Consider the following 27,858-nt stretch of genomic DNA (forward strand, 5'->3'; position numbering starts at 1 on the left):
GTTTTATTTCTAAAAACAACGATAAATTTCTTCTGACAATTTATTCATGATAAAAGAAAACGGCACTATTTTTATCGAGACATGCTGTAATTGTGTAAAGACTTCTCGTAAAGCGATTTCTATAATTATGCTGCATAAATCTAAATGTAGATTCATATATTTAAAGATTCATTCAAGATAATAAAATATTGTCATCAAAGAAAACAGTCTTTATCGACTTAACATACCATACTCGTGAAAGTTTTAATACTCGTGTGTTACCAGTAATAAACGTTTAACCATAAAAAGTTTAACCTTTTCTTGTGATAATTTGCTAAATTTTTTCTTAGTATATCTTGAAAGCTTGTAGGATATATATTCTTTCTTTTCTAGAATCAACAATCTTTTATTGCCTTGACACAGTTTTCCACTTTTCCCTATCCTGGGTAATATTGCCAACGAGACGAGACGAAATCAAAAATAAAGTTTTTTTGTTTTCCCTCGTAAATTTATGTCCAATTTTCGTCTCGTAAATCCATATATTTCAGTCGTAGGCTTTCTCTAGTTATTTTTTCCTTCCGCCATTGCCTCCATAGCTATTAACATATGTTCATGTTTTCTGTGTCGAACTGTCCTATCTCTTCTTTGGATATTAGAAAATATTTATGAGATTACTAACAATATAAACATTTACATCAACTTTCAGTTTATTAAACATTCAGAAACATTGCAAAAATCTCTGTTCCCAAACTCTTCAAAATTTAATAGTATTTTGTATGGTGTTAGATTTTAGTAATTAATAAAATGGTCATGGTAGCTCAATGGTGGAACGCTAACCTCTGGTGTGTGTGGTTCCTGGTGCGATCCCGGCAAGTGAGTTTGTGGTGGAGAAGATCGTATCCATGGGTTCTCTCGGGCTATTCCCATTTCCTCCAACACTTCATTCCACCAATTCTTACATCATCGTTCAGTTGCCTTAATCATCCGTCTGCTATAGCCTTAAGGACATAATCGTGGGATCTTAAACTGAAAGTTTTCACATCATTTCATTTCATTTTAATAAAATGTTGTCAAGGATATGGCATGATAATTAATATTATATTAACATGCCGAAGATATGTTGATTGTAACGAAAACAAGCTTTCCAAATGGAAATTGGGCGGAATAAGCTATAAAAAGTGGCTACTTTAAGGTGTTTAAAATGAAATGAAATGAAATTTCTAGCTTTACATCCCCACAATTATGCAATGCGAGCTAATAGAAACAGGTGGTTAATGGAAGAATTCATAAATTGAGAATGTGGGAGATAAGGGAAAATTCTAATAAAGGTCATGTATACGGTGTTAGCCACCACAAATTCGTGGAATCTGGGAGCCTTCACATCTGAAGTGAGTTCTTTACCACTAAACCGCTGTATCCACATCAGTAGAGAAGATATGAAACATGAGGAGGAAATAAAAACAAGTGAGTTTCGTTTCACAGTGTGAAAGTACAGTAGACTTCCAAGCTATAGGCATCCAGTAGTCAAACTTTAAGTAGTACATCTGTAAATGCTGGTTGTAACATGAGAATAAAATTAAAGATAGAACCTCTTTCTCGCACGCTGAGTCATTATCAAATAGCCATTACTCAGCATCCTTCTGTTTTTGTTCCTTGGCGATAAAGGTTGAAAGTAGAAGTCGTTAATTTCAACTTCTTCTGCTTTCAATTGAGGCTCAACGGAGGACCTGAAACCAATACTTAGCACGCTAAATTGATTGCTAGAAACTGCATCGGAATATCTCTTACCAGTTTTGCTGTGCTGCATGTCACTAGACGGACGAACGGATGGACAAAAACGTTCTATAAGACTTCCAACAGTTATGCATAGCATAGTTTGGAAGTCTTACAAGGATTGGAATGTCGATAGAAGTTTTAGAAACAGGAAAAGTGCAATTTGAAGATAGTTAAATAAAAAGTTACCAAATATTTTGTGTGGAGTATTGCACTCAATAAAGAATGCACATGGACAGTACAGAAGAGGAATGAAGTGATGAAAAACATTCGAAATGTGGTTATGGAGAAAATCATCTAGTTAGAACGAAAATCTAATGAAGAGCCGCTCGACCATCTCCAAAAAATCTAATGTTTTCATGAATGTTTATCCTATATAAGAGTACTTCAAAACCACAATTAATTACTTTCTACAACATCCCATGGCGACACAGGGGCTATTGGTTTTGGAGCACTCTCATATAGGATAAACATTCATGAAAAAAATATATTTTTTGGAGATTATCGAGCGGCACATACTTGATCACTTAGAATGGATTGACCTTATTAAAGAGAATACACAAGAACGAAGAGATTAGTGGAGAACCACAGTGTTTGGAATCTAACACGTGACAAGTGACCAGATAATGATTGCAAAATATTGTACTTACTAGTTAGTCTTATAATGATCATGTATAATTAGTGCTGTAGCATGATTTACTACTCAGGGTAAGCTGCTACTTTTAAAATATTATGCTTAATATTTAATGCATTATTCTTAACCTTAAATCATTTTAGCCCTATTTATTTTAATACATTATTCTTAGTGTATCTTTTCGTATACTCACTGGAAGTGGCGCTTTTACAGCTTCCATGGCAGGCGCGTACCCAGAAATTTTTGTTGGGAGAGGCGATAGCGTTGGGACCGGTTTCAATACTACAAGCCACTACATTTATGTAATATTTAACGGATATTATTCTGATCCCGAAAAGACGATAAATAATTGTAAAATACTTCCACCTATATTTTCAAGCAGAATGATAGAACTTGATTGTTTTTATAAGAAAAAGAATACAGATGAAGTGTAAGATCAAATTTTCATGCCACATCCAAACTTCCCCTGGAGTTCCTTCGTGGCTAAGCTGTTAGCGTACACGCTTTTGGCGTGGAAGACCCGGGTTCCATTCCCGACCGGAGCTCATGTGGTCCGGATTCCACGTTAATCAGTAGCTGATTAGGACGTTAAACCCAAAATCAACTCAACCCAAATTTTCACTATTAAACAAATATAGTTTCATTGAGAAAGTGCCAAATGGATGCTGAGTTATTAAGTTTCGGAAGAAAGGCTATACGTAACTTCCCAAATAATGTGAAATATTTTTTACACTTTGGACTGTATAATTATGTGACACGTAATTACAGGATGTCTTGAGAACGATTCTGTGCGTCTTCTCATCAATCCGTTTTTCCGCTGATAAGATATTAAACCTAAAACAGTGACAGAGCAAGAAATGCTTTTCTAATATGGATTCTACGGCTTAAATGTAGGCTTCATATCTGTTGAATGTTTATAGTTTGCAAGCCTATCATAGTTTCAAAATGCGAATCAAAATTTAGTTGTTGGATATTCACTATTCATTGTATTCAAGTAAGTGAAAGCAGCGCAATGAAGAACCTTAAATTAAAACTTCAAGATTCAAAGGAGAAAAAGATAACCCAGTCCAATATGTCCATAGAATTTCGTTTGTATGCCCAGCAGATCCCATATCTGTTCCGGGATATTTAGAACGAAAGTAGAAACTCTGATGACAAGACAGTTTTGTTTTATAATGTGAAACTCCAGTAAGACTTCCAAACTATAGGAATTCAATATTCAAACTTAAGGTAGTACGTCTATAACTACTAGTTACAATGAATTAGTAAGGTCAAAAATACAAGCTGTTCCTCGGACGCTGAATCCATATTAAAAAACCATTTATCGCTATGCCTTACAGTTTTTTTCTATGACGATAAAGGTTGAAACCGGTAATCGTTAATTTAAACCGATTCCAGATTGAAAAGATGGTTATGATAGAAGATGGAAACAATTCTTGAGAAGCTGAATCAATTGCAGAAAACTGCATGTCGATATCTCTTACCGTTTTCGATCTATAGAAATTAGTATTGAAACCAGAAGTAGTAATAAATTTCACTTTCGGTCTTGGTAGATGTTGTGGGTTGGGACAATGTGCTCTGTTGAGACATCGAATTGATTGCATAAAACCGCTTGCCGCTATTTCTCTATCTGTTATCATTTTTGGTCTGTGGTTATAAGTGTTGAAACCGGAAATGGAAAATTTTGCACTAATTCTGCTTTGAATGCTGATTAGTCGATAAGGTTGAACCTATTCTTTAGAAGCTAAATGGATTGAAAAAAAAAAAACAACGCATCTTGATATATCTTACCATTTTTTCTCTGATAACTGTCGATAGACGGACAGGCAAAACCGTTCTATAAGACTTCCGAGATTTATGCATCTAATAATCGAAATTATTGGGGATTTCCCTACAATTTAAATGGGAAAATGATATGAAATCTTTAAGTTTTACGTCCCACGAATATGCCGGTTAGGCTAAAGGAGACGGTGATGATGAGAGATGAGTGAAATGGTAGAATGAAGAAAGCGGGAGGAAACGGAACAACCCAGAGAAAACCCACGAGCACGGTGTTTGTCCACCACAAAGTCCACATGGCGCGAGCTGGGATCGAACCAGGGACCCCAAGCACCGGAGATGAACGCTCTACCACTGAGCCACCGCGCCCTCCACAATTTAAATGGGATTTACCTATCAAAAGTAAGATAGTTCTTTGGTTATCCTGCAAAGAGTCCTGAAAAGTCCCACAAGAATCCCGCAAGAAGTTATGTTTCCTGGACATAAACGGACATTTGCAACTCCACTGGATGTCCCACTGGCAAAAATGAGGTGCTTCATGAACGTCTATACATCCCCGGACTAACATCTATACGCCATGTGGGAAACTGCATGTGTAAATCTATACTAACCGTACAGTCGGTGGTAGAAGTGAGTATTGACTTATATAATTTCTTTTCTTAAAAACTTTAAAATGACCTTAGAATATGAATTTGCAACGTAAAGAGGACATACTTTCCTTTAAGTTATATAAAATCGTCTCACACGCTGACTTTATTTTTGAAAAGAAACTATCCAGGTGCATACTAATTTTGCTATCAACTGTGCAAGTGCATTCCTGCCATCAACAATACACGAAATATTTATGCATTTTTTTCATTCTAACTGAATATTTGTTATCGTCAACTGAGAATGCAACCGCCTGTCACCGCAGCGGTCAATATTTTGCAGCATTTCTCTTTCTTTCTCTCTCTCTCTCTCTCTCTCTCTCTCTGTGCGCGGCCCCCTCACCACTCATATTGAGCTACTGTAAGTGGATGATAGATTCGTATTTTGTGAAGCCAAAACCCACCATCTACGAAGTAGCATCTTTCATATTGTGAAACTATGGAGATGGAATCTATTCACAGGACACTGAATCAATTAAAGAAATCTGCTTCTCTTGTCTATTATTTTTGTTAATTAGTGATCAACGTTAAACTGAAGATTATCGATTTCTATCATTTTCAGTTTCAACAGAGGATTAACGGTGGAATATATTCTTGGAGCTTCAATTCGATTACGAAAAACCGTTTCTCCTTATCTGTTACTTTTTTCCCCCTCTGATACCTATTCATAGACAGACAGACTGAACAGTTTTATAAGACTTCTTATATTAATGAATACCATAGTTTGAAAGTCTAATAACTAAAATTTTCCACTTTTCCTACTCTTTTCGGATGAAATCTCCCAAAGTTGTGCAAGTGAATAAGATGTTCGTATTTTGTGTATAAAATAGTTCCCATATGCTAAAATAACTGTTCGCACAGTCATTTTTTGTGGCTCCGCGTAGCGTAGTCGCTAAGGCTCTCGCCTTTGGTGTGAGCAATTCCCGTGGTGACACTCGGTCCAAATGATATAACAGCTTTTCCAGGCCAACCATCCTGTCCTCATTCACACCAGACGAATGCCGGGGTAGTACTTCCTTTCACCCTTCCCTAGGTAGTGTGCTCTCGAATGAACGTCATCTCCCATACATGACGAGCTTAAGGCCATAGATGGCAATAATGTCAAAAAGTATGTATAAATAAATAAAAGTACAGTCACTTTTTCTTCCATTGTTTTTATGAAAACGATATTACATAGGCTGATTCATCGCCTTACATCTTACTATACGTTAAAAATTCTTTTCAAAAGAACATTTATTTCCACGATTTATGAAAATGAAAGGTCTATATAAAGCAATAAAGAAGTTTCATGCTTAAACTTGGCATCATGTGGCTTGATATTGAACTACCATTCTAAAATAAAATGAAACGTAATGTCCCAGAGTTATGTCATCTAACCCAAGGTGTAATCAATAAAAGAGAATTATCCAATAAGAATTGACGGAAAGACAGCGTAAGAGGAAATGAGAGAACACCAAGTAAATACATGGACACAATGTTGTCCTCCGAAAACTTACATTGCCTTGGATCGATTCAAGGGCCTGCTGAACCACCGTATCCCCTCCCCCTAACCCGGTATTCTGCTTATGAAAGATGAACGGTCTACCAATGAGCTATCTCATTCTCAATATATAAAATAAAAACCTGTCAATGAAGTCACATTCATAAGTTATCTGGGTTATTTTAGACACAATTCGTGTGATCTGACTTGGTAACTCAAATTGTCCAGTCTAATATAACGACTACTAAAATCATGTCAGCTCTACAGCAATATCTCCAAAACTTCATAGTTTCTAAGTTCATTACTCGATTTCGAGTACTCTAGTATTCTATTCTCAATATGACATTTGAGCTTCCTCGTTGTTATGCGGATAGCGTACACACCTTTGGCATGGGAGACCCGGATTCGATTCAAGGTGGCAGCTCATGTGGTTCAAATCCCAAGTTAAGCTGTAGGTACACATCACATATAGCCTTACTAGTGAACGGGACGCTAAATTCAAATCAAATCCCAATACTAATGTGACATGTGTCTTACTTCGGAATCATGATACATTTGATTTGGTTATTTCGACTTTGCCAATTTTAATAAGTCATATTATTAATATGATATAGTCGTACTACCTAGATTATGTAATATTTAACACTCCTTCTTCAGATACGCACAAATAATATAGATACTGAAAGCGTCTTTCTACGCTTATTAAACTAACACTTATATTTCATAAAGATAAAGAAATTACCTTTATTTTGATGTATAAAAATTTGCATTTTGAAGTAAAATAATTAACATTTCGTACTGTATTTTAAGAAAACACTAAAGCATGGTTGAGTTTTTCTTAGTTATTATGTATTTGGTCTAGGAATTAATTCGTGCGGGTGGACAAGAGATGGCGCAACGAACGGAGCGTCCCACAGTTCCGTGTATCCACACATGTGTTGCAAACCCCTGTCATCGCGTATCGTTCGTAGTATAGGGCAGTGGATTAAAGCTTCAACAACACCAGTTTGTAGTTAAGAGAACATGGCGCAATTTGTGCCTGATAAAGTGTTTTTGCGGGGTGTCCTGCTGCATTACTTTAACATGCAGAAAAGTGCGACTGAAAGTCATCGTATTTTGGTGGAAGTGTATGGTGACCATGCTCTAGCTGAGCGAACGTGTCAGAAGTGGTTTGCACGGTTTAGAAGTGGTGATTTCGGCTTGGCAGACCAAGAGCGAGCTGGACAGCCAAAAAAATTTCAAGACGAAGAATTGACAGCATTGCTCGAGCAGGATTTGTGTCAAACGCAGGAACAACTTGCAGCAGCATTAGGCGTTGATCAAACAACAGTCTCCAAACGCTTGAAAGCCATGGGAATGATTCAAAAGATGTCACATTGGGTTCCACATGAATTGAAAGACAGAGACGTTGAAAGACGAAAAACCATTTGCGAATTGCTGCTTCAACGACAGAGCAGAAAGGGGTTTCTGCATCGAATTATTACGGGTGATGAGAAGTGGATCCATTACGAGAACCCTAAACGAAAAAAGGCCTGGATGAAACCAGGTGAACCAGGCCCATCACAACCAAAACGAGATATTCACTGTGCAAAGGTTATGCTGTGCATATGGTGGGATATGAAAGGTGTGGTGTACTATGAGCTGCTGCAACCGGGTGAAACTATGAATGGAGAACGTTATCGACGACAATTAATACGTTTGAAGCAAGCTCTGGCCAGAACACGACCAGAATGGGAGAACAGACATGATAAACTTATTGTTCAACATGATAACGCTCGCCCACATGTCGCAAAACCGGTCAAAACCTATTTAGAAAATGTCGGATGGGAAGTTTTACCCCACCCGCCGTATTCACCAGACGTTGCTCCTTCGGACTACTACTTGTTCGATTGCATGAACAACGATTTGATTGGACAGCGGTTTACTTCTTCAGAAGATATCGAAACATGGGTCTCTGACTGGATCGCTTCCAAGGATGAGGACTTCTTTCGCCACGGAATCCGTACATTGCCTGACAGATGGGCGAAAATGGTGGCTAGCGATGGACAATATTTTTCTTAAGGTATTTATGTATTTTGTGTTTGTACTACAGCTTCAATGTGTGCGTACCAACGCGCACGAATTAATTCCTAGACCAAATATTTAAATACTTTGGGATAAAATGTTTTAAGCCAGTAGTGACACATAGTAGGCTCCCTAATCTGCGTGTGCCGCTAGCTTTTGTGGGTTGTGAGTGGGTATGGGTAACGGTTAGACCGTGTCTATCCGGGTAACCGGGTGTAATTAGCAATGGATCTAGGAAATGCGGTTCCTGAGTCACGGGTCACAAATAAAGTGATTCGTTCCATCACTTCTTATAAGAGTGACTGACGTTAGTCGCAGTAATCGTAGGGCCTTGATTTGCCGAACCACACGCACTGAGACTTCTTCTGTTCCGTTTCCCATTTCCTCCCACTTTCTCATTTTACCAATTTCTCTGTCATCATTCATCTGCTTTAATCATCGTCTCACTTCGCCTAAAGGGCATAATCGTCACACGTTCAACAGAAAGATTTTATTCATATCGTTTTCAGTCTCATCTTAATAGGTCGTGTAGATTTCGCTCAGCATCAATTGTTTTCCAAGACAATTCTTCTCAATTTTCTCAAGAACTCTGCATGAACTTTTTCATTGACGATTTGTACTACTCACTAGGGATGATTCCATATCGGGACCAAGTACCTGGGAGAAAAGTATATATCGTCTGAAGCTCTTGATATGAAAAGTACGAAACCGTTTTCAAATTATGGGCAAATCCGCAACTTGACCCTATAAGGGGCCGGTTTGTTGGTGTTTGTGACCCTATGTAGGGCATATTTGACAGAATAAAAATGAATGTTACGCATAAGCGGCTGAGGCCATCATGTTCCTTTTTTGGCTCATTGCTAGAGCGTGACTCGATCAAGTGTTTGATAATATCACTTTGCACCCAGACATACCCGTTTGGTCAGTGTTGCCAACGAACTATAAATACAATGTGGAAGATGGTTTCTGCACTACTGGATGTATATAGATGAAACGTGGTATAAACATCATTCGTCATTAGAGAAAATATACTGTGGACATATTCCTCTCCCAAGTACCCCAGTTTGTCAGTGTTGCCAACCAATTGTTAAATGAGAAGTTGTAAAACAGGTTCCGTACGATGAGACGTTTATACACCAAGCTTGACAGAAACATCACACGACAGTATAGCAAAAAGGAGTTGAGTGTTACCGTCTCCCAACCATTCTAGGTTGTCAGTGTTATATACAGAAGTACATCCAGTGGTACAAAAACCATTTACCACATTGTATTTATAGTTCGTTGGCAACACTGACCAAATGGGTATTTCTGTGTGCAAAGTGATATTATCAAGCTCTTGTTCGAATCAGGTTCTAGAAATGAACAAAAAAAGGAACATGATGGCTTCAGGCGCTTACGTGTAATATTCACTTTTATTCTGTCGAATATGCCATACATAAGGTCAAAAACACCAACAAACCGGCCCCTCATAGGGTCAAGTTGCGGGTTTGCCCGTGATTTGAAAACGGTTTCGTACTTCTCATAGCAAGAGCTTTCAGACGATATATAGGTTTTCCCCAATTACTTGGTCCCGTTATGGAATCATCCCTAGTCAGTAAGGTCTATCGTTTGGTATACGAAGATTCAAGTCCACTTTTTTTTTTTTTTTTTTTTTTAATCATGTTGAACTTATTTCATATTTAAGAATTAAGATCTCTACCTGAAGCTTCTTTCAGTACTTAAATTATCCGCGTCCACATAATGTGAATAACTGAGGCAGGTAAATAGGCCATGTTAAGGGTGTTTGATTTATTATCACCTTAATTTTCATGAAACACAAAGAACGACGCATGTGCATTACATAATAGCCTTTTCCGCGTGTAGAAAAAAATGTTGCAATGATGCGACTCACTTCTATGTTGTACCCAGGGTAAAAGAAAAAAGTGTTACAAAGTGGCGTATTTACGAACACGTGCAACTAATTACGCCAAGTCTAGGATATTACTAGAAACATGTAATAAATCTTACAACTGCTTATATCATCTGCATTGAACGAACTCAAATATTACTACACAACATGGCTGAAGCAAAAAATAGAATAACCAAAATGCAATATGAACATAAAAATATAAAATGTAAAAACGATAATCTCCAAAGTTCAAATGAAGTTCCAAATTGAAAAGTTTTAGTCCATAAGAAGATAAACAAACAGTGTCGTTGTAAGTAACTTAAAAAGACTATACCGATAGTACATGGAACATGTGAGACAAATGAAAATATCTTTGTCTTCTGCGGTCAGTCCTGCACAAGCCCTAGTGTATTTCGCTGCACCATGCTTGGTATTGATTTAGTAGCCATGGAATCACAAATACTGAAATTACACTTACAAAACAGTGTTCCTAGACGAACACGAAATAAGGCGTATATTGCTGTAAACAATCGACAATTTCTGAGTTAGCACGGTACTAATAACGGATTCTTACCTGTGTTGAAATAATAACGTTCTTCCATGGAACCTTCCCGAAGCAAAGAATACTGCACGGCGTGGCAGTCTCAGCGATGTTTTCCGGAGTATTAGTCAAATTGGACTTGTCCAAAACTGTGGAACATATTGGAAGTATATTCTAGCGAGTTTCATCGGAAACGTCCCATCACTGAACATTGGCGTATTTAGCTGCACTGGCGTATATACCTGCAGTTACCTTAATATAATGAAAAAAACAGTGTTCACTTTTCTATGCATTTGAACGGAGCGTACAAATTTTTCTCTCTTTTTGTAACAACTTTGGTAGTTGGAATTGAGCCCTTGTATTCTGAATGCTTCATATGTCTGATCTTTGCAGATATGTTTCGTTAAATACTAATATAATATTCCAGAATGAAAAGTTACGAACTTGGGAGAATAAAAAGGATCAAAAAATAAATAAGATCGGTTTATATAATCCGATCACGCATTTGCTTTAAATTTCGCTGAATTTAGAAGCATTCACACTTTGAGATACTTTTCTTAAAAATTGTAAGAAATTTAGGTACTCATTGTAAGAATTGACATCCGTTACGTGAGCGGAATACCTTGACCAATTTGAACAATTATTTTTTTCTAAATCATTACCGGTATCGGCTCGAGTAAGATTTGACTACAGGTATTGAATTTAAATATTAACAAGTTACGTAAGATTAAAAGTATCGTTGAAATATGATTTTTTTTTGTTTTGTTTTCAAATTCGGCAAACTTTAGAGCACATACGTGACCGGAAGATATAAACCGATTGTATTTTTCTTTTTTTCTCTTCTTTTCAGTCTCTCTAATTCGCAAGTTTACTCGATATTACCACTTGAGAAAACAGTTTTGCATTTTATCGGCCCACTTTAATGAACAACACAATAAATACATTTTTTTCTAGCACGTAACGCAGCTCAAATAAAAGTGAAGAGAGTATCGGCTTCTATGGCGTAAATGGTTACTGCTTCGGTCTACAAACTTGAAGGTTTGAGAGTACGCCTTTCTTATAAGCTTGCTTTTTTTTGTAATTTAAATAAAGGTTACTTCTAATTCCTACTGCATCCTACCCGTAGATGTGACCAAGAACGTCTCCAAGCAACCCTTTATAATAGATTCAGCTAGAAATTGTTTATTCAGCGATTTTGGTGCTTTATTTCTACATCCACAAGGACAGATAAAATATCACTGTGATGAATTAGCTTATTTCTTCGTTGTGAATCGAAGTTGATACTGCTTTTGTTCTTCATTCTCTGTTTCAAGAAAAAAACTCTAAAAAACAGAGAAGCCTGTCTGGAATTTTTAGTTTAGAATGAGGATGATGAAATTTCCCAAGAATTTAAATAATGAAGCATTATACAGAGTGCGGAAAAAGTCTCGGAACCGTCCAATATTTCGCGAAATATACAGATCACCAAAGCAAACAAAAGCACGTGTTAAATATTTTTATAAGGGTTCCAAATGATACCAAACCCAACTTCCTATCCCCACCCCCTTCAGGGGTACTGGGGTAAATTTAAAATCTTAAATGGGAACCCCCATTTCTTATTGCACATTTAGATTCTCCATAGAAAGGGACAGTGATTTGACCCAGAATTGAAAACAGTGCCTTCATGGATGGCGCTTGAATCCACATACTAAAAAGTGAGGTACTAAAATGTTGTGAAAATATGGAATATCAGTCCCGTACGCAATGGTCATACAGTTAGCGTACTGAACTGCGGAGTCAGAGATTTTGAGTTCGGTCCCCACTCAAGGCAACTTTTTTTTTTTTTTGTTATTTCCCCAAATAATGTCTATACATTTTAACTTCAATTAGTACTTTATTCAAGTTACATACAATGCAAATTTTGATAATTGTTCTGCAAACTAACTTTATGAAGTGGTTCTTAGTAATAGGGATATTAGTTTTAATACGGCTGTTTACAACAAAAACAAACAATTTTTCTCAGAATTTGTACTTTCTTACAAGTTAATAAATTATGGACAAATACATTATTTTTATCGAAGTTAAAATGTATGAATTCATTATTTGGGTGCAAATAATACACATAAAAGATGTTACTCTAGGCAGGAATCGAACTCAGCACCTTTGACTCTGCAGCCCAATACACCAACCGTATGGCCACAGAGTGCATGAGTGCCAATTCGCATCTTCATAATGTTTGGGTACAAACATTTTTTGTGTGTCGATTCAAGCGCCATCCACGAACGCACTGTTTTCAATTCTGGGTCAAATCACTGTCCCTTTTTCTGGAGAATCTAGTAAATGTGCACAAGAAAAAATGGGGGTTTCTATTTAAAATTTTAAAGTTACTCTCGCACCCTTGAAGGGGTGAAGATAGGAGGTTGCATTTATCCTTTACCTTTGGATACCTTTACAAAAACTATTTACCACATGTTTTTGTTTGTTTTGGTTATCTGTGTATTTCGCGAGATATTGGACCATTCCGGGACTTTTTTCCCGGCGGGAGCTCATGTGGTTCGGATTCCACGTTAATCAGTAGGTCCACGTCTTATATAGCATAGCTGCTGAACGGGACGTTAAACTCAAAATCAACTCAACTCATTCTGGGACTTTTTCCGCACCCTGTATATATGTGCACCACGTAACCAGTTACGAGAGAACAATTTCCGAAGTTTAATTTCTTAAAATATACGAAACATATCTTTTTGTGTCAACCGAGCGCATGACGAACACGATAATGTCTTCGATGCATGAGATTCGACCCTACTTTTCTTACTTTCAGTAAAATAACCCTCAAAAGCATTGTATTACGGGTATTGGCTAAAAAATACATAAGAAAACTAGGTATCTCTACTTAAACGAAACAGAAGGCAATGGATAGTAATCTACAGTATATTTGCCTCTTGACGGCAGGTAATTCGACATTTACTTTAGGCTAATTGTATGTTCCTCTATGAGATATGATGCCCGCCCGATGTGTACAAAAAATTTGAAGTTTGAGGAGTAATCACAACTTTTTGAGGACTTTCATATTGTGTGAAACAGTTTTCAATTTTCGATCCGTCATGATCTTTATACAAAGTCATCCCTTAAATTTGATATTTAAAAAAAGCCAATAGTTTTCATGCCATAACTTGTGCGTCTGGTCCTGAGTTCGATTTCAGGTCTGGCAGAGCGATTCGGAGCCCACATTAAATTGCAATTCCCGTCCTTATACAGCTTCACTATGAAAAAAGGTCGTAAAACTACAAAAAATCAAATTACATCGAAGTTTGTAGCTATCCACCTGAAATATTTTGAGAGTTCCACGCAACAAGAGACTAAATGAGTCATTACCATGTTCTTGATAATACATAAATTTATAATGATAAATTTAATTTTCATCGTCATAATTCTATCATGAACAAAACTAACATATCTGTCTTACTCTACCTTAAAATATTAAAATGTTTGACAGCCTATCAAGCACCGTAAAAACTATAAATTAAAAATTGTTCCTTCCACGAATTCATACTGTTGCACTTTAGGTTGGTAGTGTGTTGCCTCAACCAAGAGACCACAACCACTTTCCCCTGAAGACGTTGTCATTAACGTCTTTACAGGCAATTTCAATGTTGTTGTTACTTATTTCTAATATATGCAGTTTGTATTTACAACTTCTGTCCCAAGCATGTGTTTTAGGCTAGAGATGCGCACGAGACGAGTCGAGACAGGATTTTCTTGACAATATTCGAGTCGAGACACGGCTCTTCCAATAGATAAATATACATTTTTCGAGTCCAGACATCACTTTTACAGCACATTTTCGAGACGAGACAGCCACAAATCTTGTCTCGTGCGCATCCCTATTTTAGGCTTTCATTTTCTCTCTCCACCAAACTACAAATTTGACAGATTTAATTCACATGCTCACCATATCAGTCAGTGTATGGATGCCTGTATCATAGAAATGTGTACAGTTTCTATCCTCACAGATAGTATAGTATGTCTTAATAATAATGTATCCTGTAAATTTCATTTAAGTATACATAAATCATTCTCAAAACACATTGAGTTTATTCCACTTTGCTTTTTCGTTTATAGAAATTTTACAATATGAACAGAAAGTCTTCTTTGAATTTCAGCTTTCTGTTGCATCATATACTAAGGTGGAGCTTACAAACACATTTTCTAATATGATTTACGGATATAGGGGGAAATCGTTCGAATCATCATTGGTGTTGTCTTTCTATCGTAGCTATATTTTCACCTCAGAGACTATTCTATAGACGTACTTCATAGATTAAACCAAGCAGATATTTCCTTTAAGTGAGTATTTATGATATATTTCAGTTAGAATTTCAAGTTTTGGAGTTCATAATTTATCTTTCGTTTCGATTTCGTAGAATTGCAAATGCCCCCGGTGTTGCTACGGGCAATATTTTTCGTTCCTCCTTCTGTGTCTTTCATATTGAATTCGTCTAAACTCAAAGTCTTTCACGAAATACGAACATTTCGATACGGCATCTTACTAAACCGTCCCAACCCCCGTTTCTTCCTATTAAGATCAAATATTTAAAAGAAATGCGTCAATACGTGTTTAATTATTTTAAACTAGCAGAATACCCGTTTTTCGCACGGGAAAAATAGTATAATTATGGATGTAAGAGACTGAATTTGGATTTAAACAACATCGGAAGCGTCACTGTTCGTCTCAGAGACCTTGAATATTACGGATTCGGCTAAAATATTGGTTATTTTTGATAATGCTTATACATATCTCTCCTCCCTCTCATTAAGTTGCACCATCAAAGTGAATAGACAAAAACTATCTTAGGCCCAAACCTCATCTATGTTGAAAATTTGATCGAGATCAGTCGGGTGATTCAAAAGTTATTAAGTCACAAACATAGTCACTTTGATTTTTATTTATTTTTATATATCTTCCCTCTCTCCCTCCCCTAAGTTGCACCGTCAAAGTGAAATGATAAAAATCGTTGCAGGCTCGAATCTCATCCATGTGGCAAATTTGATGAAATCGGTCGCGTGGTTCAAGAGTTATTAACTTTCATTTATTTTTATATATCTCCCCCTCTGCATTTTACCGTCAAAATGAAATGGTAAAAAACATTCCAGGGCCGAATCTCATCTATATTGAAAATTTGTTCCAGATGGGTCGGGTGGTTCAAGTGATATGAAGTCACAGAACATAGTGAGTTTTATTTTCACTCATATAGATTAAAAATTCAAATATTAAATTTCATAGACGTCTTAATATAGTAATTGAATCTTTCCATCGCCTCATTGGACGCCTAATTTCCAAAAATCCGTCCTTAGTGGTACCTTATGTCGCAGAACCTATGTACTGTCCAAATTTTAAAGTTTTTAGCTTAAGCAGTTTAACCTAGTGTTAATGAGTCAATAAATCACAACTTCGTCTTTTATGTAGAGATAATAACGTTTTAGACGTTTACTAGATATCAACTTTCAAACGTTTTTCGGCACATGATGTGTAGTGGGAAAAAGACAGAATTTCACTTTGTTTTACTCAAATCTTATATATATATATATACACAGTGGCGGATCCAGGATATGATCAAGGGAGGGGCTAAACCATATTTTGCCGTTTTATCAAGTGTAAAGCAGGATTGAAGTTCATTTTATCCAGTGTATACCCCAGCATCATGGGGGGCTATAGCCCCTATAGCCCTCCCCCGCCACTATATATATATATATATATATATATATATATATATATATATATATATATATATATATATATATATATATATATCCATTATCTAATACCGAATTCCAATCGAAGCTCTTTTAATTTCCAAAATTTTGAAAGGAGAGACATTTTGCCAATCGTAACATTATAAATAATCAGGGACAGAGTCTTTTAACAAACGAACCGATGGTCACTTGTCTACGATAGCACGACCGCAATTACATATATTATGTAATGTAAAATGTAGTTGCAGGGGCCTCAACAAACTGATTTTGTCAGGACCCCATAATCCCGTTAAGATGACATTGATGAAGGAGGAAAACGGGAAATGTTAGTAAATCGATTGTTGAAAGGAAAAGGCAAAAATGCAAATTACTTCCGAAAAATAAAACGATTAGAAATAAAATACGACGTTACTGCTCGCTGGGAGAAAGAAGAAAATTACAAGACGTATAGTTTTTAAAAAAGTTTGGGAGGAATATATAGAAAGCGAAAGTTTTATTACAGAGAAAAAAGTATGTGGCGTACGTAAAAACGTAAGTTACATACGTAAATCCTGTAGTTTTTGGACTTAACGCACGGCTATAGGTAACATGCTCTAGCAAAGGTATAACTGAAAACGTATATTTTCTAATACTTTTTATATAAGTGTTCCGAATAAACATATTTTCCCTTCGAAATAAAGAACTGTATATAAGCGGTAACGATCTTACATACAGATGGACATATAAAACATACAGCTGACGTAACATAGGTATACATATGTAGTGTATGGAAGACTGTTAAATGTAGAATCCTGCAGCGGTATAATGTAACATCTAAGCGGAAAAGAGGCAGTATGTATGAAGTATATGGAGAAGGTATGCTCCGTACAGATTTCCGTAGTAAACATATGGATTTCGTATATTTGTACAATGTAGCACTATCTGGATAATAGATTTTTCTCAGTGTACTTATGTGGATAATTATAAGAAGCTATTATTTGTAGCCAAGTCGGAAAGTCTTTAACTAGGTGTCACATTAGGAAAATTTAAGGTAATAAATTTTAAAAACAAATGTTAATTATGCTTAAGGGAAAACGAAAGAACAAAACACTTGATTCTAGAATATAAAGCAACAAGGAACCTAGCAGTAGCGACTTTTGATGAAAATCAATTTGGTAGCGGTTGAATTTTATCGCTTTATGCTAAGGGGGAAAATTACATAATATAATAATTCTTCTATGCAGATTTCGTCAGTTAGCTTTAAACGATAAAATTCAAACCTTTACCATTGTCGTTTCCTTCAAAGGTCGCCACTGAACCCAAGAAGGCTTAAAATTCGGAAAGCAAAAATGAAATGAAATTAAATTCTTGAGTTTAATTTAATCGACTTTCATATGTAGCCTAATTATAGGAATCAGTTTACGAGGAGTCTTCAGAAAATTACAGCGTCTCGAAAATGCTAGTGCGTTTTTCTTTCATCATGAATAAATTGCCAGACTAAATTTATTATTTTTTTTTCCTTCTGCTTAAGGCTTCCTTGAGACACCAGAACAACATTCAAAAACCCATAACTATGCCGGTAACACCAGGACATGTAACTATCCTTCATATCAAATTCTGTTAATGAAAATTAAACCCTTTAGTTTGAAGTCCTACGGTTAAGCCCTTTAGGTTAAGGGACATGATGATTGAAGCAAGTGAATGATAGTGGAAGAACTGGTGGAATGAAAAGTGGGAGGAAACGGGAGCACCTTGAAAAAATCTATGGGTATTCAGCAATGTTGCCCACCACAAACTTACTTGGGCGGGGATCGAGCCAGAGATCTCACATATCAGAGGTAAGCGCTCCACCAGTGTGCCACCGTTTCCCCCGAAAATATAAGGGAACAGAAAGATGGATTAAAACTACCATTGGGGCTAGGTTATAAAGTTAAAAAAAATATCGCTAAATGGAAAAGAAATAGACAGTAAACTAGAATTTTGGAGGAGAGCTAGAACAAAAAATATAGTTAACGTCATTAAAGAAATTCAAGATAAATTAGAGTTCCAAAAACAGGGAATACAGGAACTTGATCCTTGGTCCTTTATCCAATCACGATCTTAAATAATCGCAGTAACTCAACATAATAAACACACATAACTTTCCTGTAGAAAGATGCAGGTTTATTATTTAAAACCTATGTGGCTATAAAATGTTTTAAATTATTTAAAACTGATAGTAAGCACCCGAGTGGTTGGGTCTTAATTCGGAAACTGGAGAAATGAGAGGAACAAGAATTTTAGGAATGATAAAAAAAAAAAAAAAAAAAAACTGCATCAAAAGAATGTGATCTTGCCCAATAATTAGTTTTTGGATCAGGGACCACAAATGTTTAAATGGCTCCTAAATCAAATTTTCGAATTATCTACGGAATGAGCACATCATACTGAGTTAAAAAAAGATAGTTTGGGTTAAAATATTTGCACAACCCTTCCATTACTCAGCTATTTATCCTCTGCTGTTATGTGAATCCGTAACAGAGAACCGTAGTGCTCGTTGCATACGGGCCGGACGTTCATAGAAACCAGGATTGATATATTTTCATCCCCCTGGAAAATCCCCACTTGAACCCAAAATCGAAAAGACTTCGTAGCCGATTAGCTATCCGTCCACCAAATTTGGTGGATCTAGGTTACTCCTCTTAATATGAAAAGCTGATGACAGACTCACATGTATTATTATTATTATTATTATTATTATTATTATTATTATTATTATTATTATTATTATTATTATTATTATTATTATTATTATTATTATTATTATTATTAAAGATTTCCCATCACACTGACAGCCTATTTTCCTTGTAAATTTGATTTTTACTAATATTTGTTATCGATTCGTAAATATTTATATTATAAATATATTAGTTATGTTGAAATAGAGTCAAACAATATACTTATACATAATATATAGCAAAGCCACTCAGAATTTGGATTACATAAAATGCACGAAAAATAGAAATTCTAATACGGATATTGACTAAATCAACACAAGCTTCAAAGAAGAAATTACGATATTTTTTCGTAGTTTGCAACACTTCCTTTTAGCTTTAGTGGAATGTAATGGTAGAATGGTATTGGCGTAGTTTCCAAGTATCACGTGATTTTCTACGCATAACGTAATTGGTTGTCGAAAACACGCGAGAAATGGAGATCATCCTTCACATGTTTTTAACATTATGTCAACCACGGCCTTATGTACACATAGTAGTAGAATATGTATACTCGTTTGTTTAAATGTATCTATAGAGTATGTGAAAATCAGTCCCATCACAATATATGTGTGTGTGTTTGTATGCGCGCGCGTAAAAAAGGGTAATTTTCACCCACTTAAAAGAATAGATTACGTGAAATTATATTCGCCTACGCACTGCTGTTAAAGTTTATATTCTTGTTTGTGCACTATCATCGTCAATCTGTCTAGAAATAACCACTTGTTACATTAGACAATAAGAAAAGAAAAAGACTATCAATCACAGCTATCGTTAACAGGAAACCGCAAAGATGTGGGTAAAAAATTGACTTAAGATCCGCTTACCTCTTGCTTTTTCTACTTGCAGTCACAGCGACGTCCTTGCGATGAGACACACATGACGGTGTCCAAACCAGGAAAGGACTGCATAGGATTTCACGAGTTATCCTTCTGGACCGCTGCACCGCCGACACCGGCACGACGCTCGGTGAGTCACACACACAGACATACATACTGAACGTCGTGGGAGGTACCTTTCCCAAGGCCACGCCCACCGAACGCCTACGTTTGCCTTTTGAAAGATCCCTGGAACTGCGCGTCCTGGAATCTGGGCTCGGAGAGGATTCACAAGTACAGAAGCCCAGTGCAAAGAGGGTTGTCTCGCAGCCACGAACCCAAGATGTCTTCTTCAATTAAACCTCCTAGTTCGCCTCTCAAAGGAGAGCCTAGGATTGCATATGGACTGGACTTAAGCAAGTTAAAATATACCGGTGAGTAGATTTTATAATCTTAAGTTCCAGTGTTCTAAGATTTCTAGTAAATCCTCAGTGGAATTAGCAGTCTTTGTTATTAGGTCAAAGGGGCATTCAAATGACCTTGAAGGTCATCCTGGTCTTGGTAATTATTCAAGGTAAAGCTTAAGCTTTCTTAATTTTGATTTATAATTTCATATGAATAAAGCAAAATCGTGAAATAGTAAATTCATATCCAGATCTGTAACAACATATAACTAATTGTATATATTCACATGTTTAAAAAAATAGTTTAATGACGTCTATTTATTAATTTTTTAAAAATTTTTTTGTGTGCATGTAATATGTAATTTGTAATGCTAATCTACAACTTCCCTTTATTTTTGCGAACATTTAAGTGTCTCACTTTAAAACAAAAAGTCGCACCTATTTTAACATTCTGTATAAGCAGAGATTAATCACAATTATTATTATTAATAATAATAATAATAATAATAATAATAATAATAATAATAATAATAATAATAATAATAATAATAATGAGAAAATCAACGGATGAGGGATTCACTTAGAATACTATGGAGACTAATTGAATATTTTAACATTCTGTATAAGCAGAGATTAATCACAATTATTAATAATAATAATAATAATAATAATAATAATAATAATAATAATAATAATAATAATAATAATAATAATAATAATAATAATAATAATGAGAAAATCAACGGATGAGGGATTCACTTAGAATACTATGGAGACTAATTGAATATACTTTATTTTTTTTCATCCCGAGTATATATGTTTTTTTAAAACGGTTTCGTTTTCAAATATAATATTCCAAACACATTACAAACTTCACTTGTAAAGACGTTTTTTTTTTTTTTTTTTAGTAAATATCTTAAATAATATTAAGGAAGGAGCCCAGTGCATAGTGCATAGTGCTTGAAGTTTAAGAGTAGCACTTGATGAATCAATAATCAATAAATCGCATCTTTAGATAAATACCAGTACGAGCAGAAAAGTACTTTCCAAAATGGTTAATAGTATATTCTAATTAATGTTGTATTATAGCTAATTCTTTACAACTTACCCAAGGCTCTACATCTTCAATCGAGACATTACACTAATAATTGAGCACTGACAAAAAGTGAGTCTCAACACACATTGCGAGTCCATTAGAATCTCACGGTGTTAGATATCTGTGGAAGTAACGAAGGTCTTTCATTGGTAAATTCCGGCAGAGGATCCCATCGCCATGTAAAAGCCACAAAGACCACGCCCACTTTAGCTTTTACCCGTCCCCTTCACCCCTTTCCAATCCTCTATGCCCAAAACAGAGGATCAATAACTTCCTCCCCTGCAAACACCCCTAAAAGTGGACCCAAAATGGTTAGCCCCTTTTCATAAATGAACCAAATCTAATTCCCTTTCTCCATAGATTTTAAAAACTAACCCTGAATCAAAGGCACAAGTAAATGAAATAAGAGGTGTTTGTCAGGAAAGTTACCAACTTCAGCATAGTGTTCTAGAATTGAGATTAGTTTTTATGTTTAGTGTACATTAAATCAATACATGTACTACAAGGAAACTCATTAGCCATTGCTCAACGATTACTTACATGGTTTTCTGATTCTTAACTTACAAAAACAAAACCTCTTCTACCTCACTCATTTTTTGTTTACATGACATCCACTATTTTAGTAATCAATGCTTTCAAAATCCAATGTTGACGTAAGAGACACAATCCACTTTGCGTTCTCACATTTTCTTTGGTAGTGGCTGTCTCGAGATACATTTTCTGTAATTCGAGATACAGTGCACAATTTACAAGGCGTGATTTAAGAAAAATACGGTGAATATTTTTTTTTATTAGAAACAAAGTAATACATGGGATTTGATTTAATCTCCTTCAAAGTACTATCTTTGGCTTGCAATGCAGTTATCCCAGCGTTCAATCCATGACTGGAAACATTTCTGGAAGCCTTCTTTTGGAAAGGCGTTCAGCTGCTCTGTCATGGCCCTCTCAATGTCAGGAATGGTGTCAAAACGCTTTTCTTTAAGCACAGTTTCAATTTTTGGAAAAAGCCAGAAGTCGTATGGTGCTATACTTAGAGAGCACAGTGAATGTGGACAGACAGGAATATTTTTTTTTTCGGACAGAAACTCACAAATCAAAGCAAGGTGCGGCACGGCGCGTTTTCGTGGTGAAGAAGGAAGTCATTTGCCCATTCAATCGGCGATTAAAATGCTTTTTACGGACCCATACGAGACGTTTAGTTCTTCGAAAATCTCTCAAACAGTCGTTTGCCTGTTTGAACAAACTATTTATGCCACTTTTTGCATGTTTCCATCAGGCCCGTGCTGGCCCACCGGGACACCGAGGTGCAGTGCGCCCTTTACATTAGACGCTCTTGCGAAACCCCATCAAAGATAAACGATTTTATTCACTCTTCTGTACACCACAATCCTGTAAATAAATACTTACAGTTACTGTTGGTAAAGAAACCGTGAAAGGTATAGTGCGCCCTTTACATAAGGCGCCCTATGAAACATCACATTGTAGATAAGTGGTTTTAGTTATCCTGTATACCAGCTTTGTATAATAAATTCAAATAGCGGCTGTTAATAAAGAACCTGTGAAAGATACAAGGCGCCCTTTATATAAGATACCCTGCGAAATATCATATTTCTTTCAATTTTATTCTTCTATATTTCAGTTTTGTATTACAAATTCATACAGTTTCTATTGTCAGAGAACAGGTAAAGAGTATAATCACTTACAAAAATATTATAAAGTTATGTCGCTATAAAACGAAACCATGTGATATATCAAGAATTGTTCGGATAGTCAAACGTACGATGCATTCATGAAATACTACATTGACACTAGTCTCCAATTTACGATTTTTACGGCATCATAACTTTCACAGTCTTAATACGCATACATATATCCGAGCACATTGATTGTTCCTGTGTGTTTTAAAGCAGTCACTACCTATTGTATTTCTAAAATATAGCTATATTAATTTCTGTGAAATGTGGTCTTCCTGTCACCACGACATGGAGCGTCCTCAGGTTGTGGATCGAGGAGAAGGCCTCTAGATATGAGGTTAGCTGCGGATATACTGAATAAGCAGTCGCCGACAGACGACAAGGGGTGATCCTCCAGCTTGGGGACTTGATGTGGGGCTAACAACCTCATACTGTAAAAGAAGGCTTGTTCAGATATATTCGCAGAATTCTCGGATTAGAACTGATAACTTGGTACGAACTCAGCAAAGTAAAATCGACATGAGATTTGGAACATGGAATATAAGAAGTCTCTTTAGGGCAGGCGCGTTAAAATTTGTAACGAATGAGTTTAGAAATAGAGAGTGGACCTAGTGGGATATCAGGATGTTAGATGAGATAGTTCTTTTACGGGGAACGAATTAAAAATTACAAACTAGGAACAGGGCTTTCCGTTCACAAACGAATAATATAAGCAATTACATGGGTTGAATTTGTTAATGATAGATTTTCTTTTACTTCACTTAAGGGTCGGTAGTGTAACATTATTGTTTTAAATGCACATGCCCCAACAGAAAATAAGGATGACGATTTAAAAAAGACAATTTTTACGTATTTGATCATCTCCCGCATTACCATATGAAAATTCTGTTAGGCAGTTCCAATGCGAAGGTAGAACGAGAGGGTATTTTCAAACCAATCATAGGGAATAAATCTCTGCATAAGGAAGGTTGTGACAACGGCATTAGACTCGTGAACTCTGCAACATCCAGAAACCTTATCGTGAAGATTACAAAATTCCCACATTGTGACATTCATAAATATACTTGGACTTCATCAGATGAAAAAACACAAAATCAAACTGATCACGCTCTAGCAGACAGAAGAAAACAGTCTATCACAACTGATGTTCGGTCGTTCAGAGGAGCTGATTGTGATACTGATTATCACCTGGTAGCAGCGATAATAAGAGAGACTATCGTTGAATAAAGGAAATATTCAATATCTGAAAACGGAGAGGTTTAATTTAAAGATATTAGAGGAGAGTCAGATGAGAGGGAAGCCAGATTGAAGTGTCGAATAGATTCTCGTTTTTAGAAGGTTCGGAGTGCACTAGTGTTCAAGATACTTGGTTGAAATTAGAGATAACATTAAAATTTCAGCAAAAGAAATAAAGAAATGTTATGGCACGCAGAAATACGTAGGAATAAACCATGGTTCAAGCAGGAATGCACTAAAGTAGTAGAGAATAGAAAATAGAAGAAACAGCTTTGGCTACAAAATCCGAGCGAAATAACTACATAAAATTTCATTGTCATCTAGCGGAAAACTTCCAAAACTTTTTAGAACAAAGAAACGCAATTTTTGAAAGCTAAAATTAATTAACTTAAAGATGATAGTAAAAACAAAAACATTCGGGACATGTATAAATGCATCAACGAACTTAAGAAAGGCTATCAACCTCGTGCTTATGTATTAAAGAAAGCCAACAGAACAGTTCTCAGTGATCAGAATAAAGATTTCTTTGACGATTTGCTTAACACATAGCCAGAAACTAATGTTCGTGGAGAAAGTGAAATGCACACAGCATAACCGTATATTCCAGAACCTAACCAGACGGATATAGAAATCGCTATTAAAAAATTAAAGAAACACACATCTCCGGGTGTAGACGAAATTCTGTCTGAATTAATCATAGCTGGAAGGGAAAAATTGTAGAGCAAGATACACAAACCCATTCTCCTTATCTGGAACAAGGAGGAATTGCCAGAAAAGTGAAAAAAATCAATCATTGTTTCAGTTTAGAAGAAAAGCAACAAAACTGATCGTAATAATTATTGAGGCATTTCTCTCCTGTCACTATTCAATAAATCATCTTAAACATTCTATTAGCAAGATTGACTAAATACGCAGATAAAATTATTGGAGATTATCAGGGCGGATTTAGGTAAAATCGATCAACTATCGACCAGATATTTACCATTCGACTAATACTTGAAAAGAAATGGGAATACAATATCCTGGCACATCAGTTATTGACTTTAGACTCGGATAAGAGGGAAACATTTACAACATGTTTACAGAATTTGGAATACCGAAAAAGGTAGATTAATTAAGATATGTTTAAATGAATCCCAAAGTAAGATTCAAGGAGAGAAATTCTTGTTCACGAGCTTCCACGTTGAGAATGGCCTTAAACAAGGAGATGCGTTGTCGCCATTATTATTTAACTTTGTTCTGGAGAACACTGTATGGAAAATCAGACAGCAATCAGGTCCTAGAGCTGAATTGTATTTACCAGGTTATGGCGTAAGCTGATTATGTAAATTTAATAGGGGATGAGAACAATAGAAAGGAATTCAGAAATCTTAATTAACGCTTGCAGAGATATGGGCTTAGAAGTAAATGAAGAGAAAACTAAATACATGGAAGTTTGTCGGGATCGTAATACTGGATTACATGGATGCGTTAAAATACCAAATAATATTTACTTTCGACAAAGTGGATACTTTCAAATATCTAGGATCATTATTAACAGACCAAAACTACAATGACTACGAAATTTGATGTCAACTGAAAGCAGGGATTTCGTATTATTATTCAGTTAAAAATCTTTTGTTGTCGCGAATTCCGTTACAGCTTAAAATATAAAACGATAATCATACCTGTTGTGCTGTATGGTTGCGAAACATGGTCACTGCCTCTGAGGGAAAATCGCAGACTGAAAGTATTTGAAAACAAGATTCTTGGACGAATATTCGGACTCCAAGAGGAACGAGAATAGGGAATGGAGGAAACTTCATAACGAGGAAGTGCATAATTTATACGTTTACATTGCTAGGGTCATCAAGTCTAGGAGGCTTAGGTGGGCAGGTCATATAGCTAGAATGGAAGAAATTAGAAACGCTTTCAAAGTTCTAACTGGAAATCCAAATAGGAAAACGACCATTAGGAAGACCGGGCTCAGATGTGAGGACAATATTAAAATGTTTCTCGCAGAGACTGGAATATAAAGTAGAAACTGGGTCCAGTTGGCTAAGGACAGAAATCAATGGAAAGCTTTTGTAAACGCGGCACTGAATCTCCTATGTCCATAGGCCATAGAGTTATTGATATATTTAGCTATATATTGCTATATTGAGTTATTGATATATTTAGCTTCTTTTTATTTGACAGAAATGTTATTACAGGAACTAAAAAGTTTTTCTCTAGTAAAGAGGATTTCGATTCGAGATTTCCACAAATTAGCCTTTTACGTTAATACTAAAACAAATTTGATGGTGATTTTGATATAAAATGACACCCATACTTTCTTTTAAGTATAAAGTGTTTAAAATATATATATTCCCGTTTGTATGTTTGTATGTTTGTATGTTTGTATGGCGCCCTTTTAGTAGACTTGTCCACCGCCCTCATGAGTATTCCAGCACGGGCCTGGTTTCCATCGCTTTTTAACATGGAAAGAGGTCTCGGTCGTTGCTCGTTTTTAACCAACTCCTTGCTGCTTTTTAATCGCTCACACCACTGTAAACAGTCTACGATGCCACCGCTTCATCGACAGACTCTGGTTTTGACACTTCGTGAGCTTCTTTGGCAATTTTTTGAAGCTTAGAACAAAAATGAATGTTGATGCACGACAGACACTCTTAACACGTCTTCACTCTTTTGCCCCTGGAAGCGAACTATTATGTCACAACTCGTTCAAGCTGGACACTCATTGTACCAAAACTTTTGGCAACCGGGCTTACTATTTGAAGTGAATACAACATCGATAGATGGCATTGTGCAACTACATTCAGCGTACTTTTTGATCATGCCTTGTACATTGCTGACGAAACATCATGAGCAATGTTGACACTTGAATTAAATAAGAGTTAGCGAACTCCGATCTAGGAAGTCAGAAATAACGATGAGACGAACCGATGTGTTGACAATACAGAATCCAATGAAAGCTGTCTACCAGACTATAACCCTTCGTGGGTAGGGGCGTCATTTAAGGAGTCGGGGATATTCCTCTTGAGATGTTGATTTTAGTCAATAATATAGTAACATTCTTTTAAAAAAAACGTAAAACTATTTACGCCGGTGAAGAGTCTTGTCCCTCCCCCTCTTAAAGCGAAACCTATAATAATGGTATTATTCGTAGCTCTGACGCTATAAGGAGTCTAATTTCAACTTAGTTTAGAAAGAGCCATACTAGTATGTGAATTCTCTCGAAACAACAACAATAATAATAGAACTTTCTTGCTCCTTTTCTTAAAATGAATCATGTCATGCTGTAGAGAGGAAACAACTATTTATGAAATATGAATAAAATTATAATTGCCGTTTTCAGAATGTTTTATCTGAAGAAAATTT

At 35.9% G+C, this 27,858-nt stretch overlaps 2 protein-coding genes across 5 annotated transcripts in view; one reads left to right on the forward strand and one right to left on the reverse strand.

Annotated features, from left to right (window-relative positions):
* LOC145668009 (uncharacterized) overlaps nt 1-21,713 on the reverse strand; it is a 254,550-nt gene extending 232,837 nt beyond the window's left edge. Inside the window, exon 1 of one of the 4 annotated variants that reach the window (XM_081735461.1) lies at nt 21,581-21,713. The gene's annotated coding sequence lies outside the window, so the exon portion shown is untranslated. Of the gene's footprint in view, nt 1-20,077; nt 20,228-21,580 lie in introns of those variants that run through there. The other 3 variants (XM_081735458.1, XM_081735460.1, XM_081735459.1) reach the window with 3 other exon arrangements.
* Nucleotides 20,286-27,858, forward strand: part of Gad1 (glutamate decarboxylase) — a 243,241-nt gene continuing 235,668 nt past the window's right edge. The window contains exon 1 of the mRNA XM_081735456.1: nt 20,286-20,502. Coding sequence (XP_081591582.1) covers nt 20,412-20,502 — 91 coding nt within the window. The 5' untranslated portion in view covers nt 20,286-20,411. The remainder of the gene's footprint in view (nt 20,503-27,858) is intronic.

Source organism: Thermobia domestica, chromosome 13 (genome assembly GCF_964235325.1).
Source record: "Thermobia domestica chromosome 13, izTheDome1.hap1.1, whole genome shotgun sequence".
In the NCBI taxonomy this organism is placed as follows: domain Eukaryota; kingdom Metazoa; phylum Arthropoda; class Insecta; order Zygentoma; family Lepismatidae; genus Thermobia; species Thermobia domestica.